This window comes from Phycodurus eques, chromosome 8 (assembly GCF_024500275.1).
Source record: "Phycodurus eques isolate BA_2022a chromosome 8, UOR_Pequ_1.1, whole genome shotgun sequence".
Taxonomy (NCBI): Eukaryota; Metazoa; Chordata; class Actinopteri; order Syngnathiformes; family Syngnathidae; genus Phycodurus; species Phycodurus eques.
The window spans coordinates 12,167,053-12,192,042 of NC_084532.1; the positions used below are offsets into that span (position 1 = coordinate 12,167,053).

Here is a 24,990-nt window from a genome sequence, read left to right on the forward strand (position 1 = left end):
GTTTGAAAGATGAGCTTGTGTGTGGGGCACATGAGCACATCCTTTATTTTTTGAAGATTTCTAGCATTTTGGTTAAGGTTATTCTTGGTCTCGCAATCCATAAAGCTTTCATAAAGAATTCTTGGAGGATGGTCTAACAGTTGTTTTACAGGCTTTCTTTACAGCTCTCATAACGTATCTGTCAACAGCTGCTGTTGCTTTCCTTGCGCTACCAATTCATCTTTGCTTCATTATTCTTCAGGGCATACCAAATGGTTTTATTGGCTATGGTCAATGTTTGTCCAATGGCTCTGATTGATTTTCCATTTCCATTTAGCTTCACAACCACTTGTTTTTCACCTATAGACAACTCCTTTAACTTCTATAAACGTACTAGTCACAGGTAAAGGAAAAATCTGAAACTGAGCTTAGATACTTAGTTTTATTTTATTTGACTATTCCAACAGTTCTGGAATTACTCGCGTAATAAATAGGCACATTAAGCACTAAAGGGGCCGTCTTTGGGGTTGTGTATCAGATTCACTGTTGATATCAAACCCAAAAGTTTTCAGCCTCCAGCAAAAATAAAGGAACTGGCCGCAGAATGTGGCAGTATCTTTTGTGTCTTCTGCATTTCTGTTCATTTTCATTGCTATTACAGTACTTAGTTACATGAGAAAGGCAAAATATATGTTATTTTAAATTAATACGTTTTTAACTGAGCATTATAATGTATGTAAAGTCAGTTCAATACAGTTTTTTTACAGATCTTGTAATGGAACTTATTAGATTGCGCTGGTGGTGATAATGTTTTGGGTAGCCGGGTTAGTTTTTCCTTAAAACAAAACAATTTATCAGGACAGTGTTACATATTGGAGAAAATATAGATATTTGCAAGTTCGACTCTCCCCAATGACCCTGAGTCACTGTTGTTCTGGGAAGAGCAGAAAAATGTATGTTATTCACAATCAATACAGGGTTAATTATGTTCTTTTTCTTTTCCGAGAAAAACAGAGCCTTGTGTTGGAAAGCTTTCATATCTGTAATTATTATTCTTGCTACATCTATACTTGTCAAAAGCATCACAGTCGGCCTGGTCAGACATACAAATAGGTATTTTCCCAGCAAGTGCATTCTCAGGAGAAATTAGTCGATCCCTCAATTTTGTTCATGTTGTGACTTCAATCTGCAACATGAGCATTTGTTTTAAAGCCTTGCAACCAAACACTGTTTTGTTGTTTTGGACATGGGGTGAAGATGCAAAAAAAAACAAAACAACAACAACAAAAAAAACTTTAATTTGCTCTTTTTGCAATGCAGTTTGGTTGGTCAGGATATATTTTCCCAAGCAGATCAGAATGTTTTAAAAAAATATATAAATATGCTGATTTGCTACAACTGCATTCTTTTTCATTGTGTAAATTCTAGAGGGAACATATTGAGCGGTCAAAGTAAGACAACTGCAAAACGTTACGGACATTTGCAGTTCTTTGAGACAGATATTTTTGACAGATAGTAATGTATATATTGACCAAAATACAGTGTGAGATAGGGATGGGACAACATACCAATATTGTAAGATAACACATTGCTCCAGTATCAATTCATCAAAATCAGATAGATACTGTTACTGTGCAAAATGTATGCTTAACGTGTCAGAAGACTGGGCAGAGCTATGATGATGTTAACAAAGCTCTTGATTTCAATGGGTGTGTATTGTGATTATGGTTAGCAAAACATTACAATGATATCACATTGTGAGTCGTGTAATATGGTCACTGACAAAAAGAGTGTTTCACGTGACATGGACTGTTTACATGATAAGAAGCATATTGTGTATTTGTTATTTATTTTTTGTATTTGTTATCTTATTCATTATTGGCGATTGATGTGAGTTAGAGCAAATATAGACCTGTACTGAAATTATGACCTACTGTTATCTGGTAATATAAGTCTTAAGTGGCCTTGGATCCAAATGGGCAAACAAACAACGACAAAGCAGTCTTTCATGAACGCTTTATGTACCTGCTGTAATTATACATGGACAATAAAATCCACAGTGCATACACATCATACTACTGCTCGCTTTCGCTCCTGAAGACAAATACTGCCATTTGAACAGTGGATTGGGGATGTTCCCAGTAGTCGCCGTGGACACCTATTTACTGGGTGCCTAACATGGGTTAATTTCTTTGGCAAATCATCGTAAACTGGACTATAAAAAGCTTTAGAATGTTATTTTGAGGTATTGGTATACTGTGAAATGACAACGCATGCACATTCTCAGGCTGTCAGTGAAGGTTGGGACTACCTTATCCCAACAGACATGCAATTTTTCCTACAAATTAATTATTATTTATTTTTTAATACATTCTCTGTGACTTGCTTCAGTCAAAATACGTCAAGGCTCAAGAATTACATCACTTATCACCCTCTCTAAACAGCTCTGTTTTAGAGCAGTCAGTCATCAAGTTGGCTCACACGCTTGCCTCCAAAAATCTCTAAAAAATAAAAGTGTCATCGCTGACCTTACGTGGGATGGAGAGCACATGAAACAGTTTTTCCATCCGTGAGGCAACAGCTGGCGCTCACAACATCCACTGCTTGTTTATAGTCAGGACCTGGCTCCATATTTTGCTACTTTAACCAGTGATAGCGCACACGGTGATTCCCACTCTTTCAAACAAAACAAAACAAAACAAATCCCACATAGCTTTTGGCCCACCAATGCAGGCGAACCAGCTTGCACAATAGGAACAGAAATTTTGTGTTGTTGTTCTTCCGAATTCTACTCCCCATTCCAGCCCCTCCACCCAGCAACCCTGCGGTCAGCAGGACGGCTCTCCCCTGTTACTGTCATTGTGAAGCATATCTCACCAAGCGTTGGCTTGTTGGCTCACTAATCGTGAACATGAGCTGAAAGTGGACGTGGGTGAGGGGTGTCATGGTTTGTGTTTTAGTTTAGATTCTATTTCGTTTTGTTTCATGTTTTCCTGTGTCCCATGTTGTACATGTCTTGTGTGCTCATTTGGTTATTGTGTCCACCTTTTCTTGTCAACCCTCTATCTTGTGTCAACCAATCAGCTCCCTCCAGCCACTCGTGTCTTGTCCAGGTGTTCCTTGATTTCTCGTCAATTTGTTTGTATTTAGTTCACTGCTTTCTTTCAGTCTTTATTGCTGCATTGTCAAATTTCGTTTATCAAATATCACCAGTTGTCCTAGCCCATGTTTCCATATCCTGTCATGATAGTTAGTGGTCAGTATTTGGTTTCCATCCATCCATTAATTTTCTTCACCGCTTATCGTCACTAAGGTCACGGGCTGCTGGAGCCTATCCCAGCTATCTTTGGGCGGGAGGCGGGGTACACCTTGAACCGGTCGCCAGCCAATCGCAGGGCACTTAGAAACAAACAAATATTCGCACTCACATTCACACCTACGGGCAATTTAGAGTCTTCAATCAACCTACCATGCATGTTTTTGGGCTGTGGGAGGAAATCGGAGTTCCCGGCGAAAACCCACGCAGGCACCGGGAGAACATGCAAACTCCACACAGACGGGGCCGGGATTTGAACCCCAGTCCTCAGAACTGTGAGGCAGATGTGCTAACCAGTCGGTCACCGTGCCGGCATTTTGGTTTCCGTGTTTCATTGTTACTTAGAATTAAGATTTTTGGACTTTAATGTTTGCTCCATGATCCTTGTTTGCCTTCTTTGTTTTTGAAATGAAATACCTTTTTTGATATTCAGCACTCCTGCCTTGCCTCCCTGCATTTGGGTCATCCACGTTCTGCCTTGCCTCCAACACCTTGAAAACCTGAACCTGACAAGGGGGATATTTTGAGGTTACACTGGTGATCTGCTCCCATTCATTTAAATTGCACTTGCTGTGAAACTTGAGGCAATTTTTATGTGACATTGCGTCCTTCGATGTCTTACTTTCATTGCGAAGCACAATTCACACTAATGGGGAATGTGAACTGAAAGGATACATTGGTGAAAATTAAGAGATGAGGATATTTTAAGCTCATTATTCGCTCCCATTCATTAGAACTGAACCTGCTGCGACAGTATGTATACTTCTTGGATGTATTTTTATGGCTTAGCAGGGGCTGAGCCTCGCTCGCTTAAAACCTGGAAATGCTGTGTTGTCATTCAGCTTAGTTGAGTGGGTGGGTACTTGAATAATAATTGACACACAGTCACACGCACACACCGTCTGTGACTTCAAATCCACCATTTTGCAAACCTAATTCCGTTTATTGACTTTCGCATTCAAACGACAAACCGCAACTAAACTTAAACCAAGTCACAGACTCATTTTGACCTATGTTATGCATAAACAATGCAAAGAAAAAAATTATTCTGATGGAAGGGGACCTTTAAATGGAAATTCCATTATACAATGGAGTATTTCAGAATATCATTAATTCCAGTCATTTCATCACATGAAAAGTACATGAATGTCAACATGAATATGCATTTTCAAATTTTTGTCCATATTAATTCATTAGTATCTATGTATACAATTTGTACAGATATTGTCCAGCCATTGAACCTTTTTACCACGCACGTCTTTGGGATGTGGACGGAAACCTGGAGAAAACCCACGGAGGCACGGAGGGAAGATTTTGTTTGGCAGTAAAGAACAGTACAAATACAAGAAAGAAATTAAGAACTATTTTTGAATATATTTTAAATTAGGTGATGTTATAAACTGAAGATAGCAGTAAAAACAAAAAATGTGAATCAATTTCTTTTGTAAGTGTACGTTTTGGCCTAGGGCGCCACATTGTGTATTGCCGGCCCTGCACCTATCCATCTCTCCTCTATGGCGCTTGCCCTCATTAGGGTCGCGGGTAGCCGTAGCCTAACCCAGCTGACTTTTGAGTAAAAGGAATGGTATATACCTAGACTGGTCGCCAGCCAATCGCAGGACTCATACAAACACATTTTCACTCACATTCGCACGTTTGTGGCATATGGGAGGAAGCCTGAGTAAGCGGAGAAAACTCACACAAGTAGAGGGAGAACATCTGCCGACAGCCATCTACAAGTTACTTAATGAGTAATTTTGTCAAGAGAATAGCAATTTGATGAGCTAGAGTTAATTCAAATTGATGAAATACTAGGAGATTGTCATCCTGGAGGACTGCAAATACATATACTGTATGTAATTTTCTTGTGGTGCTAAACTTCCATTCGCTCTCCTGGTGTTTGTCCAGGAAGATGGCTGAACAGAAAGTGAGTGTACTGGGCCTAATTTAGCTTCCGAACATGCCCAACCGCATTCGCTGCCGTTTTGTATTGAGCACTTAGTGAAAATCAATTACTGTACATTCAACAGCAATAGGAGGCCAAAACTACAGATTTGCTTTGAAACAATAAAGTATTATAATTACAGGATATAGATTTTTTTTAATGTGAGATATTCTAAAATAAGACATCATTCATGTAATAGCCAACTCTTTTATTTAATGGCAGAAGTTCATATAATTCATTTCTTTTTTTATATGACATATCAAGTCAAACAAATATGTCATTCTTGCACACACACAAATGCATTTCAGAATTAATATACAGAAAGTTGTTTTGGTATGACCATGTTTTATAAAAAGTTATATTTTGTAATCAGGTGCTTGACAGGAAATACGGAGATTTGCACTACTTTTACTGGAGTTGGCATCATAGCACGAGCGCGGTTAGTATTACATTCAGAGCCGAGTAAGAAAACGTATGTAATGAAATGTAATCTAATGACACATACGTCTGCAGATGAATATTGCATTCACACTTTTAATTGATGGCGTAAGATTTTGTATCATTTAGCGCTTGAAGAGTTCCAAAACACACAAAAATCAATTAGTCAGATAAGATAAATAATATTTATTCCGGTAAAAGCTGCGTCAAAATGAAAAAGAAATGATAAAATGTACTATTTGTATTTTATTTAAGAACAATAAGAGGATTTTTCTGTATGTTTGTGTATCGCATGCTGATATGTAACAGGGACCTTCGTTCAAGTGTTCTTCATCCTGAAGAACAAGCCCTGCAGACACTTAACTCTTCACTGGATTCTATAAAAAATAAAAAAAAAAGACAACACAAAGAGACAGAAGTCAACACTCATTAATAATACTACTACCACAAAGCAACAGGCAGACATTTTAATATGATGCTGGTAATAAGATGATGTTTTTCACACAAACCAAAAATGAGGGTGATCCGTGATATCGTTCCTTTTTGCCTTTGCTTGATGAGCAAAGGCAGGGGGTCACGGTGTATTGCGAGTCAAATGTAGATTAACAGCAGGCCCAACACGATGATAGCCGCTCACTCAAACAGCAGACACTCCACTGTTATATTATGTATGGCACCCGCCCCAAATCGAGAGCTCCAAGTCATAAAACCGAGGATGCTTGACTTCTTCAATTGAAGCTGCCATCACATTCAATTTATCGCTTCACCCATCACAGGTGGCTTCTGCCACAACCACAGACATGGCCTGACCCAATTCCTATTTGCTACAAACGGGCTAGGGAGGAACCAGCAGATCTTATTTGAATCCTGAGGACAGCATAAGTATTACATAGAAGTCTGCTGCGTGAGAGCGTCAGCAGGGCAATTTTGGGAAATGTGCTTTACTTCCTGGCAGTGGGGCAGCAAGTGGGAAATGGTATTGAAAGAGCCAAAATCAGATGACTTGAGGACAATGAAGACAGTTTAAATGTACTAAAATCTAGATTAAAGCATCAAATGAAATCCAAGAAATTGTGTTGTTTATGAAGAAAGGCACATTATTGCTACCCAGATGGTTTGGTTTCAAGATGGATATTTAGAGTACAGTGGAACATCAAAATTGTAATGCCCCAAAGATTGTACCATCTTAAAACTGACCAAAATTTTGAGGAAATCTTGCAAGATGTCAGCAAAACCCAAGCGCCCTCAGCCCAGCGATTAACAAAGGGCCACGTTTTGCTTTTCTTCGGCTTCATGGATTTTTATGCCCTCCCATCACTTAATCCAAAAGATGGATAGAAACTGAGCATGACATCACCACTTCATCATTTCTATATAAAAGTACATTTAGCTTTTTTTGTTGCAAAACTTGCTGTATGCTGAAACAAGGACTACCGTCAACAAATGGTATTAAGAGAAAAATACATTGGGAAGTTACATGACGTAAGCCACATTCAAAGCTGTAAGACACTTGTTCTTTACCATACATGTCATGAAGGTTAAAGACAGTGTAAAGTGAATTAAAAGATTTGTTTCTCAATACATTTTTATAGATAATTTCTTGAAACTATGCAATACTAAATTGCAGCGCAAAAGCATTTAACCATTTTTAAGCGCCTAGTGACGCAGTTTGACTCGGGCATGACTTGCCCCACCCCCACTATATACAGTCAGAACTTGAGCACATTTGTTGGCATCAGTGGTTATCCAGTGGAATTGTGAGTTGCTTAGTTATTATCACATGGCCCATTTCTACTACTACAGCATGCAGTTAGCTAGCTAGCTAGGCTTAAACCCTGAAAAAATGATCTTCCCTGAATGCCACAATTTACCAAACAGCTTGGAGTCATTTGAATTCCCAAGCGAAGTGGTGACAGCGCGGACGAGCCTGCCGCCTGAGACGAGACCCTGAAATATGTTAGCTTGCGAGCTAGCTGGTGTGTAGTGTCAAAATTTCTCAATACTTAACTTTAACAGTGGTTAACTTGCTTTTACATTTGAATGATGGACAACATTGTCTGTACAGTTAGCAATCAATCATTTACTATGGTGACAGATTGACCCTTGAACAGATCCATTTTATCTACATTGTTTCCTATGGGAGATGGGAGGGCGACCAGTGTACCGAAACAGATTGTGTTGGGACTTTTGAGGTTCCACTGTAATTCAGAACAAACAAAATGCGATGCATGGAGCAATGGTGCACAACAACGCACAGAGTTAAGAGAAAAAATAATCAAAGTGAGCACAGAACCTGAGAAGAGGATTCTGCGAAGACTCTTGTGGAGGAGCCATCTGCTGGCCTTGCAAAGACTTTGATGTCTTTCTGCAGCAGAAATACAACACTAAAGCTAAAATACAGCATACTACAAATGGAGATATGAATCTACAAATGAATTGTGAGAGTAAAGAGAAAATTTGTTTTCTTAAGGTTTTTTTTTTTTTTTTACTACAACCTGAAAAAGAATCCCCAGAAGGCTACACTAAGTGTGCACAAAAAGAAGTCTCCTTTCTGATGGATGGTCATGTGGCAGTAAATGGGCCACTTTGAGCTGCATGAATAGATCACGGTCTCCAAAAAAGTAACACAATCACGTTTTTCCTCTAGCCTTCATTTGTCTTCAGTTTGACAAACGTGGTGACCAATTGAGTAGGTCGAATGAATAAACGCAAAATGCTAAATCAGACATATTTCTACAGTAGTGTTTTGTGCCTAATCGTCACTTTTAAAGTACTGTTTTTAATCAAACTTTTGACTTTTTTGCATTCAAAAGTGCAAGCCTACAGAGTTTAAGGTTAGTTACAAGCTTGAATAAAAGTTTATGGATCCATTTACATTGATTAATCATTACTGTGTTTGGCAAAGCTGTGCCCCACCAGATCCAGTAGTTGAGATGATTGTTACAGTTTCTTACAGAGTTCAATTTCTAAATCTGTATAAGTAGTTCATCACATATATAGTGTTTTTACAAAAATACACAAAAAAATAAAAATAAAATCTGTATAAGTAGTTCATTACATATATAGTGTTTTTTTTAGGCACCGTATATAACTGGGTTCCCGTCAAATCTCCCAGTCCTTTCTCTTCGGTGTGATGTAGTAAAGGCTGTTGATCTATAGTGTTGCACCAGCTGCACAGTACATTGCTATCAGAAGAGAAATTGGAAGTAAAACAGTACATCAGATAGTAAGGCAGTACAATAGTACTGTATTTTCTTGGTGTGTAGCCTACACAAAAACAACACAGAGCACACGTTTCAACATTTTCACTGCCCTCTACAGTGTGACATTTACAATGTGAACTTTTATGAGGACAAAGTATTTAACCTCTGGCAAAAGAGCCCTAAAACAATTAACACATTAGTGCCTACAAATCAGAGGGATTCATTCAAAAAATAATAGTAATAATAAAAAAATAATTTGAAAAAATTATAATAAATCATTTGATGGCAGCACTGTGCATCATTACAAAATACCTTTTCAATATCTTTTGGTTTTGGATATGGATCTAAAGATTGGGATTTTATAAAATAGTTAGCAACTAGCTGCCATTGCCCTTTTGAAACTTACAGCAGCAGCAGCAAGTGCTTGATCCAGATCTTCAATGATGTCAGCCTCGTCCTCCAATCCCACAGAGAGCCGGATCAGGGTGTCACTAATGCCCAAAATGTTCCTTTCCTTCTCGGGCACCGACGCATGAGTCATAATTGCCCTGCGTTGGAAGATGATGTTGACAGATTGGTGTGAGCCATTTGCTTCAACAGGTCTGTGTGTGTGACAAACACATCAGGCACACCTCAAAGCCCCAGGATTCATCAAACTTTCCAAAAGGCTTAAACACTTCTTATGCACACGGAAAAATGTGATTAATTTCATGTTCAATCACTGCATGCAGTACATAATGTAAAACGATTACTTGTGGGTATTACATTTTGGATGCAGTTTCTTATCTTACATAACAATACATCATAACAGTAAATCGTACTGTTAAATATACAACAATTTAAATTACTTGAACTTTGGTGCCTAAAATTCAAGCATTAAAAAAAAAAAAAAATAATACATTGTTTCTGTCAGCACCCTATAACTCAATTCGTTAGATCACTGCTTCCCTCTTGTGGCACTTTGCCTGTCATTGCAGCTCTGCACACATTCATCCATCCATTCTGCTTCTCCTCACTAGGGTCGGGGGCGTGCCGGAGCCCATCCCAGCTATCTTTAGGCGAGAGGCAGGGTACACCCTGAACTGGTCCCCAGCCAATCGCATGGCACATATGAACAAACAACCATTCACACTCACATGCACGCCTACCATGTTTTTGGGATGTGGGAGGAAACCGGCGTACCCGGAGAAAACCCACGCAGGCACGGGGAGAACATACAAACTCCACAAATGTGAGGTCGGATTTTAACCCGGGTCCTCAGAATTGTGAGGCAGATATGCTAACCAGTTTTCCACCGTGCCACCTGCTTTGGATACAGTGCTGTAAAAAGGTATTGGCCCCCTTCTCAAATTCTTATATTTTTGCAGTTTCTCCACTTTAAGATCATGAAACAAATGTAAATACAACCCAAGTGAACACAAAATGTTTTTTCCCCCAATGGTGATTTCATTTATTAAGGGAAAAACTATTCAAAGTGACACGGCCCTGTGTGAAAAAGTAATTACTCCCCTTATTAAAGCATGAATTAATTGTGGCTAATCGCAATTTTTGGTTAGTTGATCACACCCAAGCCTGATTACCTCCAGACCTGTTCAATCAAGAAATCACTTAAACAGAATCTTATCCGGCAAATCAAGTCGGACAAAAGATCTAAAAAAGCTGCAACAAAATGACACGGTACAAAGAAATTCCAGAAAAGTCCAGAAGTAAAGTAATTTACATCTTTCAGTCTGGAAAGGGTGACAAAAAACATTTCTAAAGGTTTAGGATTCCAGTGAACCATAAGGAGATTACCTTATGTGCGGAAAACATGGAACAGTAGTGAACCTTCCCAGGAGTGGCCGGCCAAAGACTCCCCCAAGAAAACAGCAATGACTCATCCAGGAGGCCACAAAGGAACTCAGGACAACTTCGAAAGAACTGCAGGCTTCCCTTGGCACAGTGAAGGTTAGTCTTCACGACACAACAATAAGGAAGAGACTGGGCAAAAAATGGCATCCATGGCAGAGTTCCAAGGCGAAAACCACTGCTGACCAAAAAGAACATATAGGCACGTGTTACCTTTGCAAAAATAAATAAATAAATTAATTAAAAAATTTGAATGATTCATGAAGACTTTTTGGGGGAATATTATACGAACTGATGAGAGGAAAATGTAGCTTTTTGGAAGGTGTGTGTCTCGTTACATCTGGCGTAAATGCAGCACAGCATTTTAGACAAAATAACATGATACCAACAGTCAAACATGGTGGTGGTAGTGTGATGATTTGGGGCTGCTTTTCTTCTTCAGGACCTGGACAACCTGTTGTGATTGATTGAACCATGAACTCTTCTCTTTAAGAGAAAATCCTTAAGGAGAATGTTCAGCCATCAGTTTGTGACCTCAAGCTGAAATGCACTTGGGTTCTGCACCAGGATAATGATCCAAAACACACCAGCAAGTCAACTTCTGAATGGATTAAAAAAAAAAAAAAAAAAAAAGAAGGTTTTGAAGTGGCCTATTCAAAGTCCAGACTCAAATCTGACTGAGATGCAGTGGCATGACCTTTAAGGCCGTTCATGCTTGAAAACCCTCAATTTTTGCTGAGTTCAAAGAATTCTGTAAGGTAGAGTGGGCCAAAATATCACCACAGAGATGTGGAAGACTCAATGCCAGTTTTACAAAACACTTGATTTCAGTTGTTGCTGCTGAGAATACCCCAACAAGTTATCAGGTTTAATGTGCAATTACTTTTTCACACAGGGCCAGGTAACTATGAATAGTTATTTTTCCTGAATAAATGAAATCACCATTTTAAAACAGCATTTTAAGTTCACTTGGATTGTATTTGTCAGATATAAAATTTGTTGATAATCTTAAAGTGGGGAAACCAGGAAAAATATAAGAATTTGAGAACGGGGCCAATACTTTTTCACAGCACTGTCAGACATGCAAACACCAAAGGCATGAAAAAGGTAACAAAAAAAAAAAAAAAAAAAGCAAATGAGCAAAAATGTTGCTTTAACTTAAGAGTAGCAATAGAGGATTTCCGCTCCAGAGGTGGGTAGAGTAGCCAAATATTGTACTCAAGTAAGAGTACTGTTACTTGACAATAATGTGACTCAAGTAAATGTAAATGTACTGCAAGGTGTTTTCTCAAGTTATAAATGAGCGGAAATATCCATGTTTGGGCAGACAGTGCCAGAAAAACACTCCAATACATGAAAGCTGTTGTTTTTGTTCATCTAAATGCAAACACGAGTAGCGCGCCGTTGCCTTCGTGGTATCAACGACCTTCGCAACATTTTGGCCACGTAGGCAGGACGATCAGCTGGGCTGGCTTATCTCGTGTTAATACCTATGCCCGGGAAGCCCAATAGAAGATGTTGTGTCATGTGACTTTCTTTGGATTGGTGAACTAGACTCAAACGTCACTATCGCTTAAATTGGATTGGAGCAAACAGTGCCCAATAAGGAAGTTGAAGTCTCACGCACAAAATACTTGATAAATAAGCAATAATTGATAAATAAAAGTAGTGAGCGACATTTATAGCCTTGTAACTGAGTAAGATTACCGTTACTTCTTAACAGCACAAGCGGCGGAGTGAGTCTCGTCAACTCCTGTGACTTATCCAAAGCATGTCCGGAGCGCACAGGCAGAACCTCAGGCCGACGCACTCGCATATTAGTCAGCCACAGAGTAATATTCAGAAATTCATCTGCGTGTTGATGGTGGATGGGTGGAATGGCTCTTGCTGCCAGCGTTCAAGGAGTTCGAAACAGCCTATGATGACAGCGACGGCGACCCCGCTTCCCCCTCACCTGAATGCATCACTCTTCAGTTCTTTAGTACACCAGTTCACTTAACTCCCTACCCTTAACAAATCACTCTACAGTTTTCCAGTACATTCAGTTGACGTAAGTCCCTCCCCTGCCTGCACAGCGCTGCGTGACGCTGGCTGCTCATTGGTTATTCACCAAAGTGAGTGACAGCGCTGTCGAATCGCAAATCACATGGCAGTACGTTGAACAAAGTCCCACCCCCGCCTTCACGCTGGCTGCTCATTGGTCATTCGCCGAAGATTCAGAAGTGAGTGACGGAAAAGCTTCAGCAGTTCCGTTTCTGCTCCCAGCCAACTCGCTAGCCTCATGGGGGCGGGCGGCGGCAAAGCTAAAAGAACGAATCATTTCATAAACTGACTCAGTTCAGTTCGTTCACTAAAAAGATTTGTTCTTCTGAACGAAACGTTCGCGAACAAAACAACACTACCCCCCCACCCACCCAGGAAAAAGTAATCGGATCGAAACGATTCACCTAAATGGCCTATTTTGAGTTAAAAACGGCGAATTTCGCCGAAAGGCGACTGATTTTGCATGTATGCTATACAGTACAGTAATGCATATTAACTATCCATCCGTTAATTTTCTATAATGCTTGTACTTATTAGGAGTGAGAGGCGGGGTACACACTGGATTGTTCGCCAGTCAATTGCTGGGAACATATAGAGAAATAACTATTCACATTCACACCTACAGTATGGACATTTTAGACTATTCAATTAACCTAATGTGCATGTTTTTGGAATGTGGGACAAAACATGCAAACGCCACACAGGAGGGCCCAAGCTGAGCTTTGAACAAATATTAAACAATAATAAATAATATCCAATACTACTTACGGCTGTTCTGCTAAACTTTCATAACCACCAAGACTCTCGGCCACTGAAAACATCTGAAATGGAAAGGCCGGAGAAGACAATCGGTGACATTCACATTACATGGTAATGGTAAAATCCACCACTGTTAATTAGAATTTTAAATACCGGTACTTCAAATAAAAATGACAAACAAAATAAAACAAAACAAAAAACAGTGATTTTAAGTCAACATCTACAAATATTATTGGATTATTTTAGAAGATTACAAAAAGAAACAGGGAATAATGACTAATAAATTCATTCTACTATGCCACGGACCAGAATGGTTAAAAGAAAATATTGCGGCCAATTACTTTGAGACTCTTGAGGAAGGTATTGGCATGTTGGAGTTTCCCTTTAATGTAGAAGGTGATAATTCCAGGACATCCTGTGCATTGTCTTTTCACCACTTCATACTGCGGGTGTGAGGGCAGACCTGTGACAACAAAGAGGGGTGGGGTGGGGGGGTATTTCAATAAAGAACCGGTAGACAGCAGAAAGTGCACTCACAGCTTTCATTTGCTGAAGAACGATCTTTGCATCTGCAGCTATTAAAAGCTCATTTGAAAGTGTGTCGACGGCACGTACGTTTAACAAGCCTCTTAAATTCCACATACAACATTTTAATTAGGCTTTACACGATCAGGATTTTTGGGGCCGATCAGCGAATTTAAAAAAATGATAACCGATCACAAGATGGAGGAATGTGTCTATTTAAATGACCTGTTCATTTACTGTATGTTCATTTACTGCATATACTTGTGTACTTAATTGCTCAAAAAAATCATATTTACAATAAATAATGCATCTTTGTTCCTCTATTTATGCCAGTGAGGCATAGTGACAGAAAGAACAAATAAATGGTCTTCTATTAGATGGCAGGAAGTAAATACAGTAATTAATGTGTGCACCTTTTTGTGACATTTTTGTTTGTTGGTGTGCCGTGAGATTTTTCAATTGTAAAATATGTTCCTTGGCTCCATAAAGGTTGGAAATCACTGCTCGAGTCAGATCGTGTATTCTAATCCGTCAGGTCAAACCAACATTACAACATGAAATAATGGGTCCTAACTTATTGTAATAAAATTACTTTATTGTAATTAAATTACTTCACAAACACCGAAACTTTACAGCATGATTCGACAGAATGGCGGGATGTTTAGGTCCAACGGTTCGTGCTACCACTAGCTTCCTAGGCTACATAAAATTTTATTGCCTGCTTGCGAGCCGTATCGTATTAAAACCACGTGAGCATACCTCAAGCAAGCCTTAAACGAACATCCTTTCCTCTCCTGAGCACCAGTGACCATCAACACACGTTTTCCCCCATTTTGTACTTATAATACAAAGTCAGCGCGCTCCACTCTTGTCATCGCCACGGTAACGAGTGTATCCGGTCGCATTTGAGTTGACAAGATAAAGCCCAATGATTGTAAAAACGGGATGCGGTGGTATTGGAATACAAGATTTTATTTCAGTAGTCTGACAGTGCAATTGTGAAAGAGCAAATTTGTCTTGTAGTTTGATCCGGGCATTACGTGTTGTCTGTCTCAGACGTGTTGTCTGTTCCACACCGCCGGACATGTTATTTTATTTTATTTTTTTAAATAACTTTATTGGCCGTCAGATATTTCCAATACTACGTCAAAAGACACGCGACCGGGCTAAAAATAAACTAGCTTTTTGATTCAAATATACTGTGTATGCAGCGACGTGGAGTAAAGTCTTTTGCGGAGCAAATCAATGACGTCATTGATCGGATCGATGAATTATGACATTAAAGCCGACCAGCATAAAATGCTAAATATCGGCCGATACCGATCACGCCGATAAAATCGATGTATAAAGTCTAATTTTAATACCTGTTTTATAATACTATGAGACAAAGCGTGTATCGATAGGATGGGTCCAGTTATCAGTATAAAAGAAATTTTAACAACAATGAATTGAATTTCCATATTAAATGGTAAAAAATTCACTGAACGTGCTTCATAAATGCAGAGGTTCATTACAGACATATTTTACATTATAAGCATAGTGGAAGTGGCGCTGGAGTTGAAAAAAGGGACATCTGGTGTCTGTTGATGAAAATTTGTAAAGTTGGCATTATAAAATGAGTGTTATGGACACGAGTTTGCATGTGCTTATTTTGATTTTGTCCAATACTCCGGCTTCTTCCCACATTCTGAAAATTACATGCATGTTAGGTTAACGGAAGGCTTATAAATTGTCCATACTGTAGGTATCAATGTTAGTGTAAAAGATTATTTGTCTATATGTGCCCTGAAATCGGCAGGGGACCGGTCCAAGCTCTATAGAAGCTGGATGGATCTGTGGATGTTATGTACAGTATGTCCTTATGTACTAGTGTACAGAGTCAGATGCATTCTTGCATCCATCACAAGACCTGGGTAGATGACACACTCCACTCTCGAATCAGCCTCAAGAAACTTGGCTGCGGCCATGGCGTTCTTAAAGTGGCACTCCATGCGCAGATGCAATGTCTTCAGTCCACGGTTGACAAGAAAGCAGTCAAAAGGGGATGGCACACCTCCTAGAGCTAAAATGAAAAGACACGCATAAAGGGACAAAATCTTACAAACCATTTTACAAAGCCTCCTGTGCCGCAACATATTTGCTCTCATACTCGGACTCATTTGTGTTAGATGCCTGACAGATGTTTCCTTTCTTCTCACCATACAGCCACATTCAAACCGCTACAGTACAGTAATTCCTCGTTTATCGCGAGCATTATAAGTTCCAGAACCCTCCTGCAATAGACGAAATCATCGAAGGAAAGACCTATTATTTACTGCCTATTTAAATACATTTTCAAATAAAGTTTCATAAATGCAATTCAATGTCAGTAATACTTCAGAGAGGGCTGCTCTGCTTGAGTGACATGAAAGTCGAAGGCCGATTTGCTGCCTAAACCATTAGGCAATACAGTGACAGTCTCTGTGTTGTAGGCAGTCCAAAGCATCATGGTGCTTGCTGCTGCTTCCCAGAGTTTCTTGCGGTGCTCTTTAACTACACAGGTTGTAGAAAATCAAGCTAAACATTGATCTTTACTTGCATTTGTTCCATATTGTTGGTCCAACCAGTTCCATATTGTTATGTGTGTGTGCATTAGCTATACTGTACGTCGGGCTAGGTTGGTATTTGTGAATTTATTTCATGAAACTCTCACTTTAACGTCTGTTAAACCTGTGGCATGCCAGTCATTACTAAGCAACTTGGCAATTTACCAAAAGCATGAGTTGAAATTGCTCAGTAATGTTTCTTTTTCTGCTAAGTAAGACTCTATGGCTATGTTCACACTGCAGGGCATGATGCCCTATTTGGATTTTTTTGTTCAAAACTGAGCTTTGCATGTAGTTGTTCACATTACAAAAACAAATGCAACTTCTTCTGTGGAGGGAACGAGTCCGTGACATCTTTTGTCGAACGTGTAGGTTGGAGGCGAGCCATCACATTGGACACATATCCGATTTATATCCACATATGAAAAAGGCCTGCGTCACATATAGAAAAATAAATCAATTTTAAAAAGCTGGAATTGTACTGTTCATACTGAAATGAAAAAATAAGATGCGTCACATTGGGGGGAATAAAAACCAATAAGAATAAAAAATAATAATAACCTGAATTGGCCTGCAGTGTGAACATAACCCATTTGTCCTTATGTGAGTAATGGCTGCCACATTATAGTGAAAAATCCAGTAATGCTAACCGAAACAAAGATGTGCAGGTGAGTAACAGATCATTTTAAAAAAAAACTCTGCGATGGACTGAATCTGCAATAAATCAACAGTTATATAGCGAGATTGTACGGTACATCAACTATAACGGTGAATGAATAACCGGTTTGGATTTTGTGAACACTATCCTGACATATTATATTTGTACTTTTGGACCTTGACTTTTGTTGTGGGTACAACAGGAAAGCTTTTTAACACTTTTCACAAATGTTTCACCAAGTCATGTTAGGCAAGTTGATGTTTGCTGAGTTCATCATAACTGTTGACTTAAAAGAGGAGAGAGAATTTGTATTGTCATGAATATTAAAAAACAAAAAAACATTTACCACTTCACAGTGAAACAGACACTGGGGCGACATGTAGTGCCGAGGGAGCTTCAGGGTTTCAATGAATCACTCAAAGGCACCGCAGCCACAGGAGTGGTCTTAAGCACTCGGCCATGGCTACCCCAATGTGTGCTCTTTCCACTCACCATTCTGTAGAAACTTCAAGCGGTCAAAGAGATCCTCTCGGTTGACTGACACCAGGCCCATAACTACGTCACTGTGACCTGCCGATCATACAAAAAACTGAATGTGGATCAATCCAGACAAGACAGTCAGCAAATATTTTACATTATACAGTAGGTTCAGATGGAGTGAATGACATGTTATGTTCACAACTATGGAGGTAATTTTAAAAACCCAACCCCCTGCCCAAGTCCGGGTTAGGGGAGGGGGAAAAAACAAACAAACAAAAAACACTAAAGTCTACACCGGTATCACATAAATAAAACAAACATAAAATTTAAAAAAATAAAATAAACAGCTGGCGCTATAACCTCTAACTAAGGCTATTTCAACCAATCAAAAGCCTGAAGAAAGACATTCATTGAAAAAGGCTAACATTAGCAAATGTGTGTTGACTGAGTTAGGTAAGCCGAAAAACATACTGTGCTTGAATTTTTGGTTGACTTTTTAGGTTATGACAATATTTTCTCTATTAATGTGCAATCTATGATAAATATTGTGAAACACCAAGTTATATTTTTAGTTTATTGCTTGCAATAAACAGGAGACAAATGGACGGAACACAAAACAAGGTCTCCTGAATAACAAGGCAGCTGCAGTCCAGCTAAGACTAAACACATGGAGTTCCCTCGTGATCACAAACATATAATTGTTTACAGTTACTTGGAACATGGGGGTCAAAATAACCTTGGATAATGAGTGACATTCAACTTACTGTTTAACTTTTATGCGGATGACACCCAGTTCTAGCTCTCCACCAAACCCACCGCCACTCTTCCTCCTTCAATGATTGCTTCTCTGATCTCAAACATTAGTTCTCATCTAACGTCCTACAGCTCAACAGTGATAAAACTGAAATCCTACTGATAGGTACCAACTCCACCATATTCAAAAGTTGTTCCATTAATAATACAACCCCAATTGCAATGAAGTTGGGATGTTGTGTTAAACATAAATAAAAACAGAATACAATGATTTGCAAATCATGTTCAATCTATATTTAATTGAATACACTACAAAGAAAATATATTTAATGGTCAAACTGATAAACTTTATTGTTTTTGGCAAATAATCATTAACTTAGAATTCTATGGCTGCAACACGTTCCAAAAAAGCTGGGACAGGGTCATGTTTACCATTGTGTTACATCACCTTTTCTTTTAACAACATTCAATAAACGTTTTGGTTCGGTGGAATTCTTTCCCATTTTTGCTTGATGTACAGCTTCAGCTGTTCAACAGTCCGGGGTCTCAGTTGTCGTATTTTACGCTTCATAATGCGCCACACATTTTCAATGGGAGACAGGTCTGGACTGCAGGCAGGCCAGTCTAGTACCCGCACTCTTTTATTACGAAGCCACGCTGTTGTAACACGTGAAATAAGCAGTCTTCTCCTTGAAATAAGCAGGGGTGTCCATGAAAAAGACGTTGCTTGGATGGCAGCATATGTTTCTCCAAAACCTGTATGTATGTTTCAGCATTAATGGTGCCTTCACAGATGTGTAAGTTACCCATGCCATTGGCACTAACACAGCCCGATACGATCACCGATGCTGGCTTTTGAGTTGCACTTACGGATGTAGCGCCGAACTGTATTTACTGACATGATGTGATGTCAGATCCTGCCCAAGTGAAGGAGTTCAAATTTAGAGCTACCTGTACATGTTTTTCATTGGGCAAGGATGTTATCGCTGCCGTCAGGCCAAAACCCTTTATGTCCAGATTTGGGCAATTTCATTATTTTTCATAAATGTATAATATTGGTTAGTCCATGTGGGGCTATGTTATTTTTACTAATTATTCACCAATATAACTTGCTGAAAATGGCTTGCTCCCTATGACGATACAATGTTAATGGCTCAACAAACGTGCTGGTTTTTTTATTTTTCTATTCCTGGAATGTGATAGTATTGGAGATACGATGTTTTCGCCAGATTACAGCCATGTATAAAATACAAACACCGGGTTTGGGAGGTCACCCTGGTGGGTGACAGCTTTCCGGAAAGTTAATTTTAGGTGACCTATAATGGAGTTTAAAAAAATAATAATAATTAACGAAATAAATAAACCTGCCATTCATGTAGCGATGCCATGAATGACAAATGTCACTTTTACAAGTTAAATGGCAAGTAGATAAACCTTACCTACCGTTCATATATTTGGTGGCTGAGTACATACAAATATCTGCTCCAAAAGACAAGGGTCGCTGAGAGAGGACACAAAGTAAGTGTTAATAAATCATTTTTTTTGCACACTAACTTTAAACTTCAGCTGAGTGAACCACGTCTTATTGTCACACCTGGAAGTAGGCTGACATGAAGGTGTTGTCCACCACGACCACGATGTCTTTGTTATGATCGTGCACCAAGTCAGAACAGGCCCTAATGTCGACAACCTTCATTGTGGGATTAGTGGGCGTCTCTATCCAAACCATCTACACAAGCAACAACGACATCATGACAAAGCAGGTGAGGCAGGAATATGCTGCAAAACACACCGTTTATTCTAATGGTGCAAATAGTGTGTGTAATTGATGACAAACCACACTTGTATCCACCCGAAAGAAAAACGGCCGATTAAATAGTTTAACTATTTAATTGGCCATTAATTTGTAAAACCTGCAGTACATACTGTATCTATTTTTTGTTTTGAAGAAAAAAAAAAAATCATTTTCACCCAAGCCACTAATAGAGGAGATGACACAAAGCTGCTTCACCCTATCAGTTGCCTCCAACATCTTGCTGTATTTTTCCAAATTTGATTTTTTATATTTAGTGAATGCCAAAGTCATTTCCCGCGCTGACTCATTTGGTGGCGCACCAAAAATGACGTAGCAAAAACGATGGCATGGAAATGAGTAATTTTACCTCGAAATGGATGGAGCGGCGCAGAACTTGTGTATTATAGCTTTAAGTTGGAAGGAGACCAAAGCTGAAACAGTATTCTTCACTTACTTTAGTGTTGGGCTTCAGAGCCGCCTCGAGTAGCTCTAATTTGGTACAATCAACTAGGGAGATTTGCAGCCCAAATTCAGCAGCAACTCTTTGGAAGTAGCGGTTTGTACCTTGTAAATTCACAAAGTATCGGTCACTATCTTGCGAAATTTAATGGTAATTTTCTCGGAGCGTGCATTGTGTGAGTACTCACCTCCATAAACATCATCCATGCAGATGATTCCATCTCCTGCCTTCAGCATGTGAGTGATGGTCACTGTGGCAGCCAGCCCTGAAGCCACAGCAAGGCCTGCAGCAAAATAGTGCAAACATCATGTGGATCAAGTCTTAAATTTCCATACAAACACAGTGAAACCTCAAAGGGAAATGCACCTGCTGTGGTACATGTTGGAGTTTAACAAAACTTTCTTGGAAAATATATCTCTAAATCCAGACAAAAACACAGACTTTGAACCACTATCGGAGATTATATCCCATGTGCATCAATTTAGCTAGTTTTCCTAAAATGTGTTTGTTAAAATGTATTTATTAAGGTTAATTTGATATTTTTGTTAATAAAAACAATATTAGTGAAATGAAAAATTTTGTACATTTAATGTTTTATTAAATAATTGGTTATTTATGGGCGGCACGGTGAACAACTGGTTAGCACGTCTGCCTCACAGTTCTGAGGACCCGGTTCAAATCCGGCCTCGCCTGTGTGGAGTTTGCATGTTCTCCCCGTGCCTGTGTGGGTTTTCTCCAGGGTACTCTGGTTTCCTCCCACGTCCCAAAAACATGGTTGATTGAAGACTCTAAATTGCTCGTAGGTGTGAATGTGAGTGCGAATGGTTGTTTACTCATATGTGCCCTACGATTGGGTGGCGACCAGTGTACACCGCCCTGAGTCAGCTGGGATAGGCTTCAGCACACCCGCGACCCTAGTGAGGATAAGCGGTATGGAAAATGAATGAATGAATGCTTATTTAGGTGTATAATTAAAATTTCTATTAACAAAATATTAAAATTATAACAGCTTTTACATCTTTTTTTTTTTCCCTCCACAAATGAGGATACTCGAGTAATACAATATTCAATAGCTGCAGCCCTACATTCAATTCCCCCATTATATTGTTGTATTTTTATTGTTTTAAAAAACCCTGCTTTGGGTCCCTGTGCAATAAACCTGCAAAAGAATTGCTCCTCAAAATTAAAAAGTTGCTCCTCAAATAAGGAAATGATTAGCAAAACTACTCCTCAAAGAAATAAAATTCTTTGAAGCCTTGCCTTGGATGTTCCAATTAAGTCTACATGTGTACACATTGTCACACTTACAGTGCTTTGCCCCATCCAGCGCTGCCACGGCCTTCTCAAGACAGTCTCTTGTAGGGTTTCCACTGCGGCTATATTCATAGCCCTTTATAAAAAAAATTAAAAAATAAAATCACCATGCATTAAAAGAAATTTAAACAAAGCATTAACTTAAACTAAGCTCATCAGAGGATAAAGCAGTTCCTGTTGTACCAGTCTGCTGAAGAACCCTCAGAACAATGCATTCTTCAGTTTCACTTTTAAGACTGAAACCAATTTACTTCCTGTATTAGTTTACCAAAAGATTGTTGCAATGCATTTTCTCCTTGAGTGGCAGATTTGCCTTGGAGAGCCAAATACTGAACAGTGAAAACTTGCAACTCTGCTCCAAATCAAAAACAGACACAACATTCTTTATGGTACAAAAACATCTCTTAGCTTGCCAGTCAAAAGCAATGTGTTGCAACAAGCAAGTGAGGCACATTTTTTTTGGTTTCTCTAATAAGTAACTGGATTATGCAATGCATTGTTATTGCTTCTATCCATATATATTAGTTACAAAGAAAGTTGTGCAACTCTGCTTAAAAAAAATAAACGGAACTAAACAAACCAAAAACAAATTATAATATCATACCAGTACAAGGGGTTCTTGCTTTACAGTCTGGATACATTATCCCATCACACAAGAAGGCACATTCAGGAACTAACATACTGTACTTACCGTAAAGTCTGGAAAACCCTTCTACCTATGTATAATGCATTTTTTCAATGCATGATTTTGCTTCTACCCATATGATCAAAACATGAAGTATTATCTGTATTTTGTTAGTTGTTTTTCAAAGAATTATTCTGAAGTTAAGCACTTTATTTGAACACGCAATCCTTTTTTTATTTACTCTCTCTTATTTTGAAATTCACAGCTGGGCTTACCTGCTTAAGTTGCTGCCCCTGCAACCTGCCCTCGGATAAGCAGAGGAAAATGGATGGATGGATGGACATTTACAGTCTAAAAGTGTTTTTTATCCAAATATTTGCTGTAATTATGACATTTCAAGTTTACGAACGGCGCACACTAAATAGTTAACGCAGCGGCACAAGAATATGTTGTCACTATGTGGTGCAAGAACACAAGCTCAGTTACCACCGTACTTATCATATTTCATGTTTTATGTGTATGGCCTACAAGTGTTTACAAACACTTGGCATAGGTTAAAGATGACCTACAGCAGGGGTTCTCAAATTTAGAATTTTTCCAAGGACCCACTCATAATCCTGTGCCGAGTAAACATATCTGCCAAGTGTACCCTTAAATGCCACAGGACTTGAACATTTTGACCTAAATATTCATGACGTCTTTAAAAGAAGTGAACTTAAACAAATTTAATGTAAATTACATATTTATCCACTGTCAGTAACTATAAATGCTGCGCACCTGCAGTAATGTCAAATGTATGTTATGGTATGTCACTATCATGTCAGAGTTGCTAATTGGTTCAAAGCTAAAGAAGGAGGAGTAATTACTTTATTGTCATGCATTTCTGCTTTATGCTATGTATTTTTGCTTGTATTTATGCTTGGGCCGAGTAGTCCCGTAGGAATGCCCTTTTTTAAATGATACAAAACAATAATTTATTGCTAATTATTTTTGCAGACCCTCAAGCTACGGCTCAAGGACACCCGGGCTTCCGGGGAATGCAGTTTGAGAACCAGTGTATTACGGCGCGTTCCAACTTCAGCATAAATTGTGGTTAGATTATAAATTGAGGAACCCCTGTACATATCACAAATGTGGATTCATGTCAAAGTGGTTACGGTTTGCTAAACAGAAGCTTGTACCACCTTGAAGCAAATCCCTGTGAACAGTGCCATGTGTGCAGAAGCAAAGTAGATAAACGAGTTCAGTGTGTGAATTTCAAATACACTCAACAGTGTACAGACTTGAGCCTTCCTCCCACAAGCCACATAATAGGCATTCTGACCATGTCTATAGGATGCGTGCCCCATGTAAAACGGGGGCACGGTTGTGGGGTCAAGCATACCAGAGTTTAAAAAAAAAAAAAAAAAAAAAAAACAATATCAAAGGTCAGTAAGCTAACAGAGGTGGGTTGAGAATTTGGAACTTTTAAATTATGCGTGTTTGTGTACTGTTGTATTTTCATCATCTCTTCAAAGAGAGATTGAAATAAGACTTTACCACTTGGAGAAAAAATAAAATAAAATGAAAAAAATTAACCTTTTTTTTTCCCTTTACTTTTGGATAGTTTTGACAGTAAGCATGTAAACACGACAAATAGCAGCATGTCACCATTAAATTTTTATTTTCTGAAGTACGACGTATCATCTGATATTAAACAACCATTGCATTGCTATGGACCTAGGAAGTCTAATTCAATCTAATGTGCCCCGCCTCAAAACAAAAATTAAAATTAAAATTAAAAATTAAAAAAATTGACAGTCACGCTTATCTAATTGGGTAAAATGAATCCAATACTGCATTGTCTTTATTCGTAGGCGTAATTCCTTCACACAGTGTACTAGAGGTAAGGCTGTACTTACGGAGTGCTTTCCGGGTTCGGTCTGTTTGAACGTGGTCGAGAGCGATATCGGCGGCACCACAGCCCTGGAAGTCCACTGTTCCGGCTCCTGGCCGACGTGGATGGCGTCGGTGGCGAACGACTTGAAGGCCGCGCCGAAGCCGGCGAACAAGTCGCTCCGGTCGCCCTGAATATGGTTCTCCATAGCCATGCGGTGCACTCTAACCGACCAGAAACCCGTCAAGTGGAAATGACAGCGTTATCCAAGCGGTACACAATAGGAAGATCCCTTGTTTGTATACCGGTTCGACCTCTTCTCTTTCAGCCAATCAGCCGACGGCATCATGGAATGCGTAGCGTCGATTGGCGGATTCTCATGGGTGTC

At 39.1% G+C, this 24,990-nt stretch overlaps 1 protein-coding gene across 8 annotated transcripts; it reads right to left on the reverse strand.

Annotated features, from left to right (window-relative positions):
* Positions 1-5,433: 5,433 nt before the first annotated feature.
* LOC133406225 (cystathionine gamma-lyase-like) lies at positions 5,434-24,903 on the reverse strand. Of its 8 annotated transcripts, none has more exons than XM_061683668.1 (14): positions 24,628-24,903; positions 22,096-22,177; positions 20,975-21,070; positions 20,782-20,891; positions 20,127-20,261; positions 19,976-20,033; positions 17,792-17,869; positions 15,966-16,118; positions 13,873-13,994; positions 13,541-13,593; positions 9,288-9,483; positions 8,761-8,848; positions 7,972-8,043; positions 5,434-6,055 (listed from the first exon to the last, which is right to left on the reverse strand). In XM_061683668.1, the coding sequence occupies exons 1-14, from the start codon at positions 24,814-24,816 to the stop codon at positions 6,009-6,011; spliced, it is 1,479 nt and encodes a 492-aa protein (XP_061539652.1). In that variant the 5' UTR covers positions 24,817-24,903; the 3' UTR covers positions 5,434-6,008. The 8 variants fall into 8 exon arrangements, with proteins under 8 accessions (XP_061539652.1, XP_061539651.1, XP_061539653.1 ...); XM_061683667.1 differs by having other exon boundaries at positions 8,761-8,863; XM_061683669.1 differs by having other exon boundaries at positions 8,761-8,863; positions 9,288-9,429; positions 24,628-24,899.
* Positions 24,904-24,990: the final 87 nt, after the last annotated feature.